Genomic DNA, 17,467 nt, shown 5'->3' on the forward strand with positions numbered 1-17,467 from the left:
ACTGTTTATTTTGCCTCTCTCCATTTCTCAAACTTACATAATATAGTACCTTTCTTTTTTAAAGTAAGTTTTAGAAGCTTCTCACAGCAGGCATGTTATTTCACCAAACAAATTGTTTTATCTATTATATTAAGGGTCTGTAGGAAAAATGTAGAATTCTAAGCACATTCAAGTTAGCCATTTATTCTTAGTCTCCACCAGCTCCTAATCTCAAACTCAAATCTAACAAACTTCCATCAACATGGACCTTTAGCTGTTGCCTAAAAACAGTTTAAATTCCTTTATTCTCTTATTCTCCATTATGGCAGTGTTAATTATTCTCCACACTGACCTCTTTGAAGTCCCCAAAATTAGATATTCATTCTATTGGCTAGAAGCATTGTCCTAGTAGATTCTGATTTTCTGAAAGCAGCAAGTCCATTCAGTAAATAATTACTGAGCACCTGCCATGTTCAAGGTGCTGCACTAGTTACTTTCAGGGAAATAATAAAGATGTGTAAGTGCCATCCTTACTGTCAGGGGTCTCACAGTCTAATGGGAAGAGAAATCTGTACACATACATTTGGGGCCAGAAAGAACAGACTAGAAGAAAGATTCATGAGTTCTCAACCCTGGTGGCACATTGGAATCATCCGGACAACTTTTATTTATTTATTTATGGCTGCATTGGGTCTTCGTTGCTGCGTGTGGGCTTTCTCTAGTTGTGGAGAGCAGGGGCTACTCTTTGTTGCGGTGCGCGGGCTTCTCATTTCGGTGGCTTCTTGTTACGGAGCATGGGCTCTAGGCTTGCGGGCTTCAGTAGTTGTGGCATGTGGGCTCAGTAGTTGTGGCTCACAGTCTCTCGAGCACAGGCTCAGTAGTTGTGGCACATGGGCTTAGTTGCTCCACAGCATGTGGGATCTTCCCGGACCAGGGCTTGACCCCATGTCCCCTGCATTGGTAGGCGGATTCTTAACCACTGCGCTGTCAGGGAAGTCCCTGGACAACTTTTAATAAATACCGTTGCCCAGGCCCATGCCCAGAGATGCTGATTTAACTGGTCTCGTTTCTGGCCTGATCACTGCTATTTTTTAAAGCTCCCCAGATGGTTATAATGAGCAGCCAGTGTTGAGAACCACTGGATTAGGCCTTCTGCTTTGAGCCCGACCAAACTGTCTGCATAGAACTGACAAAGACTCTCAAATGCAATATTTAAAACAATTAATTTGTTTAAAAAAATCAATTATTTTATCAAAAATTATACAATGTATGCAAATAGTTCAAAGTCAAATGGCACTGAGGCTTACGACTAAAATTTAGCAGACCCCTGTTCTCTCCATTCCCTCAATCCTCCTCCACTTTTGACTCTTTATTTTTAGAGAATTCACACATTTCCCATTCTCCGAATGTTAACACGCTGGTATCTTTTGCTTCATCAAAAACTAACTAATTGCTGAACTTTATTTTCTCCCATCTAAAAGTACCCTTAAAGCCCCCAAGGAAAGGTAAAAATGATGAAATATCAGGTAGCTGGAGCAACAGGAGTAAGTGGGGAGGTTCTTCTGTTCAATCCAGTATCAGGAGAGCCGACCACTAGGTTCAGATGGCTGGCTTGGGGGCCTGAGCAGTTCAGAGAGGCAGCTAAGAGCACTTTTCCAAGCCCTGCCTGCTCTTCCACCTCTTGGAAAGATGATGGGCTTTATCTGAAATTATAACCAAAAAGAATATTTCCTCACTTTCTCCTGGATTTGTGCCTGGAGGGCACCCTACCCCATCCCCAAAATAGGCCAGCAAGGCTGGGGTGCGTTAGAAACACTGGGAGATAGAGGTATAATAGAGGATGCATTAGGACAGTAAGTCAGGGTGTATCCTGGAAAGCCTTGAAAATTAGTTTGGTTTGACTGAGGGGACTCCCTGGGGATACATTAGCAGGGATGTCACAAAGTCAGTTCTGTATTTGAGGAGGACTTCTGTGGTTGACAAGATGGAAGCTGGATTGGACTAGAAAAACCAGAGGCAAGGCACCAGTGATAAGTACCAGGGAAGAGGTGGAGTGGAGTGGGAAAAGGACAGTGACACTGCAAACAGACTGAAAGGCCCAGTCCCAAGAGATGTTTCTGTGGCTCCATGCTATTCTGACTGTGCCTTGATTTCCTCACTTGTAACACATGAAAAGGCATAGCTGCCACCTGCCTGGGAGCAGGGACTCTGCTCTTTCTCCCTTCCTGTACTGTTTGAAATAATTTTCAGAAGGTTGCCCTCTTTTCATAAAGCAGGTAAAGGTGTTTAATGGCTCTCGAGGCAAAACAGAGCTTATGAACTTCCTCTGACAGGGCATATTCCGGACTGAGCCCAAACACAATATTCCTCTCCAGGCCTGAAAACTGCTGAATACTGTCTAAAATGATGTGACCATCCAAAACACCAGAGACCTGGCTGAACACGACCTTCACTGCTCCGTGGGTCTCAAATAATTCCATTGCTCTTAGTAGTGCAAGCTCATAGCGTCCTCTGTCCTCCCCTCTCCTGCACAGAATTGCTATATCTTTGGGCAGATATCCACATTGGAACAGGTTGTGACATCTTTCTGCCACGTGTTTTGCAATTTCTTCTGTGGTCAGGTTCGTCTCTGTCTCACACACCCCAGGCAGAGCCTGAGCGCACATTGCTTCCTCATAGGCAGCTTCCCTAAATGATGCCAATGTGTCTGGAGACACGTTGGGGTGAGGATTTTCTTTGATCCTCTTCATTTCTTCTTTCATCAGCATCGCTATGTCCAGAGCACAGTGGATCCCACTGGTGATTGTTTTTCGAGGAAACTGAGCAGATGGAGGGGGAAGGCCATTGATATCTGCATGACGGACTTGGAAAGGGTCCAGAAAAAGCCAGAGAATCCCGTGGTGAAGATTTTCACTTCCGGCGCCCCTCACCTTTGGATGGGTGATGCTCCTAGCCTTCATGTACCAGTCACCATATTTACTGCAGAAATTCTCAGTCTCATCCATCACTATGTGTTTGATCTTTGAGAATTCCCCTTGCATGAAGGTTTTCCGGGTCACAGCTTGGCAGGTGGTTTGCTGGCTGTAAGGATGAAGGAGAAAATAGGGCTTCAGCCATATAAACAAAGGAAATACCATGCATTTATTATTCTCTGGATTAGCATTAGAGACTGGTTCTCATCTGGAGACTGATTCACTGATTCAATAACTACAAAAATGCTCTACTTACAAGTTACCTGATAGACAGAATACATAATTGCAAACCCTACTCTTTGGGGTTATTAAGTTGAATCTGCATGCGATACTTTTGAAATGAACCCAGGTAGGAGATTTTATTATTTCTACCATAGTCCATTTCTGCTGCTTGACAATCCCTGAAGGTAAATTCCTTACATCTAAAGGAAATATCAAAAGGAATTTACACTTGTTACTACTATTTCTTTACTTTCTGTCTTTTTTAGAGCTGGAGAACAGTCACCTAGAGGCATATCATAATTTTCGTATGCAAAAGAGGTATGGGCTCATACAAGTTCCTCTAAAGAAAATCCTATTTCCCCACTTACTTGTAGTACAAAAGCAGAAGCCTCTTTAGATTTTGGTAAGGAAAACATTAAGAGGTTGCTGAGTTCCATGACATGTCAAGTAGGGTACCAAGTCTGCAGGGTCTTTGCCTCTATGGAGCTACCAATCCTACTTACTTAGCTCAATTTTCCTTTATAGTATGTTTTAGCATACGTGTGTGTGTGTGTGTGTGTGTATACTTTTTTTTTTTAAAACAAAGTTGGTTGTTTCTTGCCACCTCTAATTTGGAATCAAGTCATATCACCCATCCCTGCAGATGTGGGACTGCATGTGCAGTCCCTGGGGCTTTACTCCCTATGTCCTGAATCATAACTATTCACGTTCCTCTCTTCCAGGTTGGACTCTGTAGACTTCTTGAAGAAAAGCATTGATTCTTAGTCATCTCCGTAACCCACTCACATTAAGTTCATAGATGTTTGTTGAATTGAATTTGTCTTTTGACTGGGGATATTTAAAAACTTATACCTGGGGCTTCCCTGGTGGCGCAGTGGTTGAGAGTCCGCCTGCCGATGCAGAGGACACGGGTTCATGCCCCGGTCTGGGAAGATCCCACATACTGCGGAGCGGCTGGGCCTGTGAGCCATGGCCACTGAGCCTGCGCGTCCAGAGCCTGTGCTCCGCAAAGGGAGAGGCCACAACAGTGAGAGGCCCATGTACCGCAAAAAAAAAAAAAAAAAAAAAAAACTTATACCTGTAAAGCGTAATAAAGAACGTAGCCTTTAACACAGTTTACAAGATCCTTCATAGTCTGGCATCTGCCTCCTTTGCAAGTTCATCATCTGTCGCATACCCACAGTCCCTCATGGCTCCAGGCAGACCTACCATTATGATTCTCTAATCTCCATGCCTTTGCACTTGCTGTGCCCTTTGCCTTTATTCACTTCTCCTACTCACTTCTTAAGAAGGAAGTCAAGATCTCCTTCACTGGGGAGTATTTGCTGACCAATATCCAGCCCAAGTTAAGCATATCTTTAGTATCATAATAGTTACACAACACTCCCTTTGCTTATTTTTCTCTTTGTCTCTCTTATTGGGCTTTACGGCAAGGTCTGCAATATGTTTTTCTCCTCTAACACTAAATGTACACAGTACCTAGCATATAAACAGTGTTCAAAAAGATTAGTTGAATAAATAAGCAAGTCAATTAAAAGCCCTCATTTGCTGGATTGACTAACAACCAATTTCTTTTACTAAATCGAAAGCTAAAGATTTAAATCAGAAGCAAATGTGCATGTTTTCTAAAATTATTGACTCAGAACAAGTCAAACAAGTAAAAATATTTTATAAATGAAATAAACGGTATTTAAATTCAAGTTCCCATTAGGTGTAATGTCTAATTGACTGAAAGACCCTATAACTTTAAAGCACTAAATATCAAGCAAAAAGTATATGTGAAACAAGATAGGTTCGTTTCAACCTTTCTTAAATTTAAGGCCATAGATTGTGGGGGGAAAATGTTTCTAGTTATATAAACTTAAAGTTATGCATATGTAGCTAATTTCTAATGAGATGTTTAAGCCTGAACATTGCAAAGTGCCGTTTTCTAGCTCAACTACTTGATCACTTGCAAATGTGTATATAGTTTGGGCTCTTGTCCATATGCAGCAAAGGCATTGCAAAATCTTAAACTAAAGACACAAATTACTTGTGTGATACTGTTGAAAGACTGATTAAATGTGTTTAGTTAGTGAAACTCTTACATCACAAAATCCTTTAAGGCGTCACTTTCACAAACGTAGAGGATCTCTTTGGGCTTGCAGTGGAACAAGTCCTTAATTTTCTCCATGATCTTTATGGCCAGGGCAGTCTTCCTGGTTCCTGGAAAGCAGTGGAGGAACAATTCTCGTGTCTCCTGAAGGCTCTCTGAAAGCAGCTCGCACTGCTCTGCTACAAGCAAATTGAAATATTCACAGCCCAGCTGGTCACTCAGAAGAGATCGAGAGCAGAGTGAGACCATGATAAGGGCCTGCAACAAATTTTCCATTTCATCCTCATCAGCAAGCCTGTAGGCTCGGGGATAGTGCATGGGGATTTCACGTGGTCTACACTGTGTGCTGGGCAGGTATATCAGCCTTGGGATGACACACAGTTTCCCTGTGTAACCACCAACAGTTCCCAGTTTCTGCTTTAATTGACGAGCAGTGTTCCGGGCGTACATAAGCCCCCCAATCCACGTGGGGTCTGTTAAGATTGTATAGAGTACAAGGGGGCTGTTTACTGCTATTAGGAGAGCATCACACAGGACATTCTGCTCCTTCCTGAAGCCAATGTCACTAGCCCAGCTTTTGGAAAATATCACAAACCCCTGAGAACAAGGATATATCTGTGTCTTCATTAATTTCTCCAGTCCTTTATGATCTGAGAAGAGCTTCTTACAGAGGGATTCTGGTTTAAATTGTATCTCTTCCTGTGTCACTGAAAGTGCAAGGAATAGAAGTTACTAAAATTTCCAAAGGATATTTAAGTATTCCTGCAACATTGTAAGAAGAGATGAGCCTAGCCATGGAACTATGGGTTTCCTTGTCTGCAAAGAAAGCATCTCCTCTTCACAGGCCAGGGCTGAGAAGTCACTGTTTCTGGCAGCTCTCATACAGGGGAAGGCAATCAGGGAGGGGTCTTCACAGAACAGCCTTCTAGCACTCTGTCCTCAACCCCAAATGGTCCAGTAGTACTAGGAAGGTATTCCTTCCTGTTAAGGGTGTGTGTGTGTGTGTGTGAGAGAGAGACAGAGAGACAGAGACAGAGACAGAGACAGAGCCTGATGCTTTTGGGAAACTAAGAACTTTCCTTTTCCTGTGGCAATTTTGCCCCCATGGGATATTTGGCAATATCTGGAAATGTTTTGATTTTTCATAGCTGGAGAGGTGCCACTGGCATCTAGTGGCTAGAGGCCAGGAATGCGGCCAAACATCCTACAATTCTCAGGGCAGCCTCCCTAACAAAGAATTATCTGATCTAAATATCAATAGGGTCAAGACTGAGAAACTCTGCCTTAGGAAGAGTCTAGGTGACCCCAAGGCTCACCTCCTTCTGCCTTGGAAAGCCAGGGGGCAGCTCTTTCAAATGTGTTCTCTCATATTTGGAGAACAAAAGCCATCTGTGACTGGAAGCCCAAAACGCACAGAGGTGTAGGGTGGATTTGATGACTGAAATCAAGAATTCGCCATGTATATTAATTCAGGACAATTGTATCTGCTAAGCACTACATTTGATCTTCTCTAAGGAGAAAGGCTTGGATGAATTGCTACCAATTCCTCCCAACTTAATTTTAGAAAATAAATAATCCCCTCAGCTGAAATCAAGAAGGAATACCTGGAAACAAGCGTTGTTGTAGAGCCCCCTTAAATTCCAGGACTTTGATGGGAGATGACGGGCTTCTTCGTGTAGATGAAGCTGGTGAAATCAGGTGAAGGCTGTAGTCTGCGGCCAAATTGGAAGGAGCTAAACAAATCCATGGAGAGTTGTTTCAGATGAAAAAAAAAAAGTTAAAGAATGTTTCTATTGCTCTTCCTACTGTTGACATATGGTGTGTGTCATGCCTGAGCTGTTCTCATTCTTTCTATGCCTCAAACAGTTCACATATGTTAGGAAAAGAGGTCTGGGACTCCTGTAGGGCCATGCATCATCTAAGTCACCTGTGACTTATCTTGGGCAAGTCATTTCACCTCTCTCCTGCAAGGGTGAGCAGGTGATCCCTAAGGTTCCTTCCAACTCTAATATTCTGGTTCCAGGTCACCTCTAAGAAGAAAAGGCTTCCAGTAGTGGTGGTAGTGGTGGTGGTAGGGTGGTGTCAGAAAAAGTAGGCACAGTATTTTAAAAATATTATTATAGTTGTTAAAGTCCCCCCCACCCCAAAGTTTAGATGGAATGGAAAGTAGTAGGATCTCTAGTTTGGGGTTTATGTGTGTGTGTGTGTATGTGTGTGTGTGTGTGTCAATAAAATCACTGAAGGCTTGATCTGAGCTTCTTTTATCAAATCTGGAACTTACTGACCATGAAGGCAAACCGATAAACTTCATTCAGCCCGTTAAGTCCTTTATGGATTGATGTGAAATCACCAGGGCTGATGCTCAGCAAAACTGTAAGGAAGTGAAAACACAAGAAATCCTCCTCCCCCACCACCATCCCCTCCCCAGCACCTTTTTTTTTTTTTTTTTTTTTTTAGGTATGTGGGCCTTTCACTGTTGTGCCTTCTCCCGTTGTGGAGCAGAGGCTCTAGACGTGCAGGCTCAACGGCCATGGCTCACAGGCCCAACCGCTCTGAGGCATGTGGGATCCTGGACCGGAGCGCGAACCCGTGTCCTCTGCATCGGCAGGCCAACTCTCAACCACTGTGCCATGAGGGAGGCCCGTACCTGGCACCTTCTTTTGCGTTAAGTTTTTCTCCACTTGGTGGTGCCCTCAGCCTAGTGGTTCAAGGTACTGGCTCCTAATGTTACTGAAACAATTCAAATTTGTCAACAAGTTTCCCTTGAAAGAATTAGTGGAGAGTCTTTCTTAAACAACATTTCTCTGAAATATCATCTTTAGAGAGAGACTATTGATGAATGTTTTAGACTAAGACTATCAGCCTGCAATTTTTTTTTCAGCAGACCTTTACAGTGCATAAAAAGGAACTTTCATGAATTCATGGCTGATGGCATACTATAACTTTCCCCAAAGAGATGAAAATCCAAGCATTTCTTGACCTCACACAGTTCATATTCTGAGTCTTTGGAACTAAAAATGTTAGAAAATAACCCTTTAATAGAAGATTTGTAAGCAAAACCAGCTTTCTATTCTCTAACCAAAATATTGACCAAATACCCAAAAGAAGGCAGAGAAGGGGCTCCTCCCTGCTGACTGGACAATGACGTCTTGTCTGCTTTACCTGATTGAATATCCAGCATCATGGCTACCCACTGCTCAGCCGTCAGCCTTGTGACAGAATTGTCCCTGATGACCCAGGAATCTGGGGCCTCTGTGAATACTACACAGCAGAAGGGCTCCACGTGTACCACACAGACATGACCATACAGGACATCTTTTTGGTACACATTCAAGATTTTGGTAGTGAAATTCACCTTTGGCTTCTCACAGCAGAAGTGGAATGTAGGCAATTTTTCTATGCAGTTTTCTATTTCTTTTTTTAATAATTCAGGGTTCACTTTTTCTCTCTTACATCCAAACACTTCTTTGCTCTTATCATCCACCCCGATAATTAGGTATCCCCCATGGGTGTTGGCAAATGCAGAAACATAATGGGGCAGCATTTCTTTAATCCGAGGGATGATCTTTTTGGTGGTGAACCTTTTAAGCTCGACATGTGTGGATTCACTGAAGTCGAGTTTCTCCTTATAGATGAGTTTATCTTTTTTAACAAATTCTGAGGCACACATCCTCATATCTTCCTCTTCCTGAATGTATTTGTCAAGAGCTTTCTGAGAATGCAGCTCCTGCACCTTTGATCTTCCTCTTTGAGCTCTGGACTGCTTCTCTCGGAGGAGCTCCAGAGCACTGCTGGCACTCAAGTTGACGGTGGAAGTCACAGCTCTCTGAAATAAATTGGAGCGCAAGCTGCAAATCCTTAGCGGGAGGCTGAAGACATCTGGGCTCCAGGACTTCACAAAAATCATAAGATTGTGCCCCTGCTGCATGTAGTCAAGGTATTTCTGTGAACCTGAAGGAAGGAGCTTTTGAAAAGAAGTTTCCAGGTCCTGTCCCAGCCCATGGAATCGGTAACTGTAGGTTTTATCATCAATCTCTGCTTTGATCACACCCCCTCCAGAATTTAACAGTGCACATGTCGCTTGGATGATTTTAGAATTCTCAGTTCTTTTCAAATAGCTATTGGTCATCTTCTTCCTTTTTTCTTCTCCAAGAGTGACTTTGCCCACTTCTACAATTATCTCAGGATAGAGCATTTCCGTATCCATCTTGAGACTCTCCATCTCAGCAGCCCTTCTGTGCCCCAAACAATGACAGAAAGGGGTTCCAATAAATAATTAGGACAGAAATGTTGCTTCTACGTTAACAAGAATTACAGAGATTACAAAATTTTCTTCAAAGCTTTAGATTATTGGAGATACATTTTAACATAGGAAATCATCTTTGATATTACTGTTTTCTCACAACTTTGCCAAGAACTTTAGCCTTCACAGCATGAACAGGAATAGATAAACTGAATGCTTAATATTTTACCATAATGGAAAAATTGCTGAACTTTTAGCCATTTTTCATTTAAAATCAGGAAGCACCAACAGTGAGCCCAGATATAAGGGGCATGGGTTGGCACAGGAGCCAAAGCAAATTACACAGAAGTAGTAGTTGCCATCAGAAGATGCCCCTATTTATAATTCAGAGGGGAAAGAAGAGAAGACAACAAACCAAGGGAGTATAGCTTTGGAGTATATTTGATGTAGAAGATCTGGCTATAAAAACAAGCATAAAACTTGGTATTCTTTTTTTTTTTTTTTTTGCAGTATGCGGGCCTCTCACTGTCGCGGCCTCTCCCACCCAGCCTTTCCGCAGCATGTGGGATCTTCCCGGACCGGGGCACGAACCCGTGTCCCCTGCATCGGCAGGTGGACTCTCAACCACTGCGCCACCAGGGAAGCCCAAACTTGGTATTCTTTATGTGCTATTTTATACATTTAAAAAAGTCTTATTCTACTCCTGAAAGAATAACAATTGATACCAAATGCAGAAATCTTTTAAGCTCTTCAGGCATTCTTCTAAAAGTACATTTCTTATTCAGTGGGATGCAGGAACAGGAGTTTTCCATCCCTCCTAATAGTTCTGCCTGTGCTGTGGGAACCCCTAAGACTGGGGAATGGACATGAGCCTTTGAGACATAGATATTAAACTGTGGTCAACCTCCTTCTGCTTCCCGGACCAGAAAACAGGCACCTACATTGAAGTTAGCACCCTGGAAGCAGATGGTTCAGAGACAGCCCCCTTAGTCTTTGTTAACTGCAAAATAAAATATTTACTAACCCAAACCCAAATTCTTCCTCTAGAAGAAGGGAACCCATTTTTTTTTCTGTGTGATCTCTGCTAAGCAGAGGCCAGGTGGGTGTTGTTTATATCCACCAGAAGGGAAAAAAGCAGGCATCCAGCAGGATGGGTCCTCTCCTCTGCTGTTAGCTTGCCTTGGTTGCCTTCTCACTTCCTCCAGGCAAACCAAAATCAACCTGATGAATTGTTTTTTCATAGGTGAGCATCTCCTATAGGCAAATGTAAATGTTTGGCTCTTAGAGAAATTTCTGATAAGTTTCTATTATATCATAGAATCACAGAAGTGTTGGAAGGGACTTTAAAGATCTGGTCCAACCACCTACCTTAAATACTCTCTGTAACAGGGGTCCCCAACCCCTGGGCTGCGGCCTGTTAGGAACAGGGCCGCACAGCAGGGGGTGAGCGGCGGCGAGCTAGGGAAGCTTCATCTGCCGCTCCCTATAGCTCCCCATCACTCGCATTACTGCCCGAACCACCCCCTCCCCCTCCCCCTCCCCCCTCCCCAGTCTGTGGAAAAATTGTCTTCCATGAAACCGGTCCCTGGTGCCAAAAATGTTGGGGACCAATGCTCTATAATACTAGCAACTCTGAACAAATTGCTTTCCAGCAACTGCTTGAACACCTCCAATAACAACGAACTCATTATCTCTCAAATTAGTCCCCTTCTATTTTCTGACAGCTCTGTTAGAAATAGCTTCCTGGGCTTCCCTGGTGGCGCAGTGGTTGAGAATCCGCCTGCCGATGCAGGGGACGCCCCGGTCCGGGAGGATCCCACATGCCGCGGAGCGGCTGGGCCCGTGAGCCATGGCCGCTGGGCCTGCGCGTTCGGAGCCTGTGCTCCGCAACGGGAGGGGCACAGCAGTGAGAGGCCCGCGTACCGTAAAAAGAAAAAAAAAGAAATAGCTTCCTTATTTTCAGCTATAATTTGTCTCCCTATAACTTCCACCTGCTGGGACTCACAAACAAATCTAATTGCTTTTGAACTAGCAGAACTATACTCTCATGACTCCCAAGGCTCATTGATGTTACTTGGTTGCTGATGACAACCATGATAGATACAAAGTTTTCTGAGAGTCTAGCTCCATATGAACATCTGCTCCACATTTCCCCAAACTTCTCACTCATTCTCCTTTACAAGTTGCTCCTGAGCTATGATTTTACTAAGCTCTTCATGCTCTCAGACATAAACTGAGAGGAATAAGATTTTAAAAAAACTTTTTTTTTTTTTACCTGATGCTCTTGCTTTTCCTCTTGTTGCTTCAGTTCCACATCTGGCTTTGGTCTGAATGTTTGCCTTCTGTCACAGCCTCTGTTGCCCTTTGATATCAGCCTGGGAGGAGCAGGAACTCTGCCAGACTCCCCTAGTCTTCATAACATTGACCCCTGAGGAAGGCTGATAAGGACTCAAAAAAAGCTTATGACAGGGCAGATTGGCAGGCCAGGGTCTGACCTCTGGGAGAGAATGAAGTATTAGTGGGGAAATTCAGGGGTTTTCAAGTGAGAGGCCAAAGCTAAAACGTCCCTCCTCTAAAGGGCTGAGTGTTATTTCTATACATCATACAAGCATCTCCTGTCACAGTTAATTTCATTTCAAAGCTCTACGTTTATTTTAGATTAAGCTGTCCTGTACATATCTATTATGAACAATATTAACCTATTCTATCACCTTCCAAATCGTTTGTCCTATTCTATTCACTTTTATTCTCTTTTTCCTACTTTTCCTCTTTGTTGGACACAAGACCCAGCCTAGAAAAATACTCTTTGGTGAAGGTTTGGCTACCCCTGGGTGAGAGGATTACAGATGATTTTTCATTGAATTTCTTTTCCTTTCCTTTTTTTCTTTAACTTTTCTGTATTTTCTAAATGGTCTACAATGAACATCAATTGTTTGCGTAATTAAAAAAAACAATTAAGTGAAAAAAAATAAACAGGTAAGAGACAGTTATCTCTTTTGGGGATGCTGGTTAAACTGGAACAAGTGAATATTGGCCAGCAATTATTGATGATGATGATGATGATGAACCTATAAACGTTAACTTACAAGGACAAAGGGTCTTTGCAGATGTGATTAAGAAAGGATGTTGAGATGAGGAAATTATTCTGGATTATCCATGTGGGTCCTAAATCCAATCACAAGTGTTCTCATAAGAATTTAGTAGAGGGACTTCCCTGGCGGTCCAGTGGTTAAGACTTCGCCTTCCAATGCAGGGGGTGTGGGTTCGATCCCTGGTCAGGGAGCTAAGACCCCACATGCCTCGCAGCCAAAAAACCAAAAACAAAACAGAAGCAATATTGTAACAATTTCAATAAAGACTTGAAAAAATGGTCCACATCAAAAAAAAATCTTAAAAAAAAAAAAGAGAATGAGGTAGAGAGAGATTTGATACCTACAAAAGAGGAGGGGGCAATGTGACCACAGAGGCAGAGATTGGAGTGATGTGGCCACAAGTGAGGGAATGCCGGCAGGCACAGGAAGCTGGAAGAGGCACAAAATGGATTCTCCCCTAGAGCGTCTGAGGGGAGCATAGCCCATGCTGACACCTTGATTTCTGCCCTCGTATGTCAAACTTCTGGCTGTGAGAGAATAAAATGTTGTTTGAAACAACCAAGGTTGTGGCAATTTGTTACTGCAGCCACAGGAAACTAACATACTTCTCTCCGCGTAAGTCAAACCATCAAACAACTCTTTGTTTCTACTCCAATTTGCTTATGCTGAAATGGCATTCTGAAATAGGTTTCTGAATACCCCCTCGGGTTTTTTTTTTTTTTTAACTGAGGTTACTCTTCCTATGGAGTTCTGCTTTGTTGGCATGACACTTTGTACCTGTCTGACTCAAAAGTTATTTCCAGGATAGGAGGCAGAATACATACTATGACGAATAATCAGCACAGCAACATAGTAAACTGCAGAGGTCTGCTCTCATCTTCAACTTTAACCCTTTTTCACTCACGTCATTTCCAAATTCAGTCTCACTTTTATTTCATTTTAAAATTTATTATTATTATTTCTTGGCCGTGCCACGCGGCATTTGGGATCCTAGTTCCCCAACCAGGGATTGAACCCGCGCCCCCTGCAGTGGAAGCACAGAGTCTCAACTACTGGACCGCCAGGGAAGTCCCCAGTCCCATTTTTAGTTCTACTACCTACCTTAATTCTCAGCTTCACTCTTACACTGAAATCCTTCTGATATCACTTACTTTTAGAAAGATAAAAAGGACCATCATTTACTGGACATATGCATTTGGGCACAAGGGACCAAGCTGGGAGTGTGGCACATGATATGGAACCTGAGATTACATGGCCAGTTAAGTGGAAGAGCTGGCATGCACAGCCAGGTCTGTTTAATACAAATGCCCCTACTCCTTCCACTGCCTTTCAAGTTTGGGATTCTGGATTGCTTTGGAGTCTTCAAAATCTGAAATCTACCTAAGTACCTCCTTTTTCCTTCCCAATCAACAGGAAGGACATTTTTGGGGCAGAAGAACTAGGAACTGTATTGTTTTCTCCTTCTTATTCTTTAATGCACTGTTAGGGACCAAATCAGGAGAAGGAAGGATAATGTGAAAGATGAGCAAAGAGGGTTTCTCTTCCTTCTTCAGAGTTCCTTAGTTAAGTCCTCTGGCTATGAATAGTATGTTATCAGGCCAGCGAGGAGCTCACATTCTGGCTCTGATACCTCAAAGCAAATGTCCATGATACAAAGCGACTTGAAATCAGTAGCTTGTACAGTGATTTTTTTCTAGGTCTTGGGAAAATTATCTGGCCACACTGCTGACAGTTGGCGAAGAACTAGAGCTCCCAATTTATTTGTGTTTATTCACCGAGCACTTCAATTTATCAGCCGAGATAGGTATAGCACAGCTTTCCTGGTCAGTAGACACAAACTGCCAAATACCAGCGTCCATCTCACTCTCAATTCATTTGTCAAGATGATTCAGCTAGAATAGCAGACTAGATAGCATGGTGACCAAGAGTAACAGTGCTGGTTCTACCACGCCACCACCTGACTCTGGGTAAGTCTCCTTTCATTCGTTCTCTCATTCAGTCAGCTGTTTTTTAAAGCACCAAGGGCCTTGAAATCCTAGCTCTAGCACTTTTTAGCTTAGAAAGCTTTTTTAAGGTAATCCAAACCTCACATTCCTTCTTTGTAAAGTGGAGATAATAATAGTGCCTTCTCTATACAGTTCTTGTGAGAATGAAGTGCGATGATGTATATAAAAAGGTTAGCATGGTGCCTGGCATATAACGTCAGCTTTTCATTCGATATCAGGATAATCAGTTACTAAGCATTTATTGTGTTCTGAACATGGTACTATGTCCTGGGGCCACCCATCATTTGCACCATTTAGTGACTGCCTTCTTTGGGCCAGATCGGCAACTTTGATTATCTCAAATTGTCCTCGTAACAACTTGTAAGGCATGCATTATTTTCACTATCTTATAACTGAAGAAACTGAGTTCAGGGAAGTAAAGTTGAAGATTACACACCTAGTAAGTAGCAGAGCTGGGATTTGGACTCCTATCTATCTGATTCCAAAACCCATTTACTATCATTCTGCCATGCAGCCTTTACTGTTAGCAAGAAGAATAAGACACATGTCCTGTTCACAATCTAGAGGGGGAACACATATATTAAAGAACTCATTGCAATACAACATATGTGATAACACCAGGTGTTATCGCATTGTTCTCATTCAGTTCTCGTAACAGCTCTGTGAGGTAGGTACTGTCATTATTCCCTTTTCACAGGTGGGGAAACTGAAGAACAGAGAGTTTATGGTGCTTGCAAATACTATAGTCCATATGCATGACCACTACACTCTAGTGCCATTCTGGAGAGCTAGAAACATATGAACAGTGTGCTTGGGGTGTTCTAAGGGGTGTCAGTGACTATGCTTGTGAGAACAAGATAAGATTTCATAAGTGAGATGGTATGTGAGCTGAAACCTGCAAGTAATGCACCAAGTTGAGGGCTTCCTTGGTGGCGCAGTGGTTAAGAATACACCTTCCAATGCAGGGGACATAGGTTTGAGACCTGGTCCGGGAAGATCCCACATGCCGCGGAGCGGCTGGGCCGGTGAGCCATGGCCGCTGAGCCTGCGCGTCCGGAGCCTGTGCTCCGCAATGGAAGAAGCTACAACAGTGAGAGGCACGCGTACGGCAAAAAAAAAAAAGAATGCATCAGGTTGACAAAGGGCGATGAAGAAGGAAGGGGAAAACCAGGCAGCGGAAACAGCACTTGCAAAGGCCCATTCTCTTCACTTTCTAAAGTCTATCCTTAAAGTACAATGGAGGTCCTTCATAGGTCTGATACAGAGGACATTCCATTTTTCTCCATTTATTTCCTCATATCTTTCTCCCCATCCCTATCTGACACTCATCATATTCCTCCTGCTGTCCTTCATATGCCACCTCTCCATTTCTTACTAGCTCTCACCTGGACCATTGCAATCACTTGGCAATAGCTTCCCCTTCTTTCACTCTGCCTTCCTTCAATCTATTTAAAAACACAGTTGCATATTGCGTTTTCAGCTCTGATCACCCATCTCCTCAGACTCTGAAATCTTTAAATCTCCCACTTTCTCCAGAGTAGTCTAAACTACACAGCCAGCAAGCCACTATCTTTAACAAAGTCTTGCCCTGTCTTTCAAATCTCTTATCACCTCATTTCTTTACGCTAACACTGGTCCTCAAACTTTGGTGTGAATCAGAATCTCCCCTGGGGTACTTATTAAAAATATACACGCCTGGGTTCCAACTCCAGATTCAACCTTAACGATTCTGTAAGTCTGGATTGTGGGAGTTTGTCGTTTGGTTTTGATGCTGGGGGACATCTATGTTGTTAAGTTTCCTCCTGGTATTTCCAACTCACTGAATTTTGGAAAACACTACACCAGTTTCAACTTTACCTAAATTTGGTAAGCTCCCCTATGCTTTCTCATTTAATTCGGGAGTTAAATTATTTTCTCCCAGAATCTCCAAATCCAACGCATCTTTCAAGACCCAGATCAAATGCCACCTCTCCCAGGAAGTCTTTCTTGCTCTCTTTCGCAGTTCTTTGATATTTAGTGGCACCTCTTGCTTATTCAGGAAGCGTCCAAGCCCCTGCCAAGCCAATGAGTTTCTCCTGGTCGGGGAGAGAGCGACACATTCATCAAAGTCCGCCCCAACCCCTAGCCCTCAGGCGGGAATTCGGCGCAAGCACGATACTCTCAGAACACTGAATCGATAGTTCTTCCTGGAAAGCCAGGGCACACACACTCTCTACAGCCCACCTCAGATGCCCTTCCCCAGTTGTGAAAAAAGGCACCAGCAAAACCACTCCGGATGTCAGTCTCCCCAAGGTCGGGGATCAGGGAATTGGAGGGCGGGCGGGGACTACTCAGGGTCTTGCTTTTAACTTTGAGCATGTAGCCCGCCACGCCAAGAAGAGACGGCAAAGACGCCTGCGCCTTCCGGCCCTCCCTCCCGACTCCAACCCCGGCGTTCGCCTAGCCCTCCGATTGGCTGCTCCTCGCACCAGCCGAGCCTCAGGGCTGCGGCCCACGTGGTCCACTGGTCGTCGCGGGATTGGTTGTCCGGATCGGGCTGCCGCGGCAGCCGGCGGGGTAGCGAGGTGGAGCAGCGTGGGAAGCCCCAAGCCCGTACCTCTGGGACTGAACGGCGGCGGGTGGGCTGCGGTCAGCCTCTGCAGGCCTGGGCAGGCCTCCTGAGAGTCTAGGGCGTAAGAGTTTTGGGGGGTTCGGAAAGCGGGCTGCGGACCCCCTGCCTGAGGCTTTGGTTTGAGCCCTGGATCCGGCCTTGTGTTTCCTCGGAAGGATGGCGTCTCAGTCTTTCCTGAAGTTGGTGGGGTTTGGATGTTATTATTATTATTATCAGCAGTAGTATTGTTATTGTTGTTATTATTATC

General features: G+C 43.7%; 1 protein-coding gene across 2 annotated transcripts; it reads right to left on the reverse strand.

Annotated features, from left to right (window-relative positions):
* Positions 1-2,225: 2,225 nt before the first annotated feature.
* On the reverse strand, positions 2,226-9,503 carry SLFN14 (schlafen family member 14; the record flags this gene model as incomplete). Of its 2 annotated transcripts, none has more annotated exons than XM_079905165.1 (4): positions 2,226-3,060; positions 5,261-5,975; positions 6,873-7,001; positions 8,431-9,503. In XM_079905165.1, 4 exons carry the CDS (start codon positions 9,488-9,490, stop codon positions 2,226-2,228), a joined length of 2,739 nt encoding a protein of 912 aa, XP_079761291.1. The 2 variants fall into 2 exon arrangements, with proteins under 2 accessions (XP_079761291.1, XP_079761292.1); XM_079905166.1 differs by having other exon boundaries at positions 8,356-9,463.
* Positions 9,504-17,467: the final 7,964 nt, after the last annotated feature.

The sequence above is a fragment of the Stenella coeruleoalba genome (genome assembly GCF_951394435.1).
Source record: "Stenella coeruleoalba genome assembly, chromosome: 19".
In the NCBI taxonomy this organism is placed as follows: Eukaryota; Metazoa; Chordata; class Mammalia; order Artiodactyla; family Delphinidae; genus Stenella; species Stenella coeruleoalba.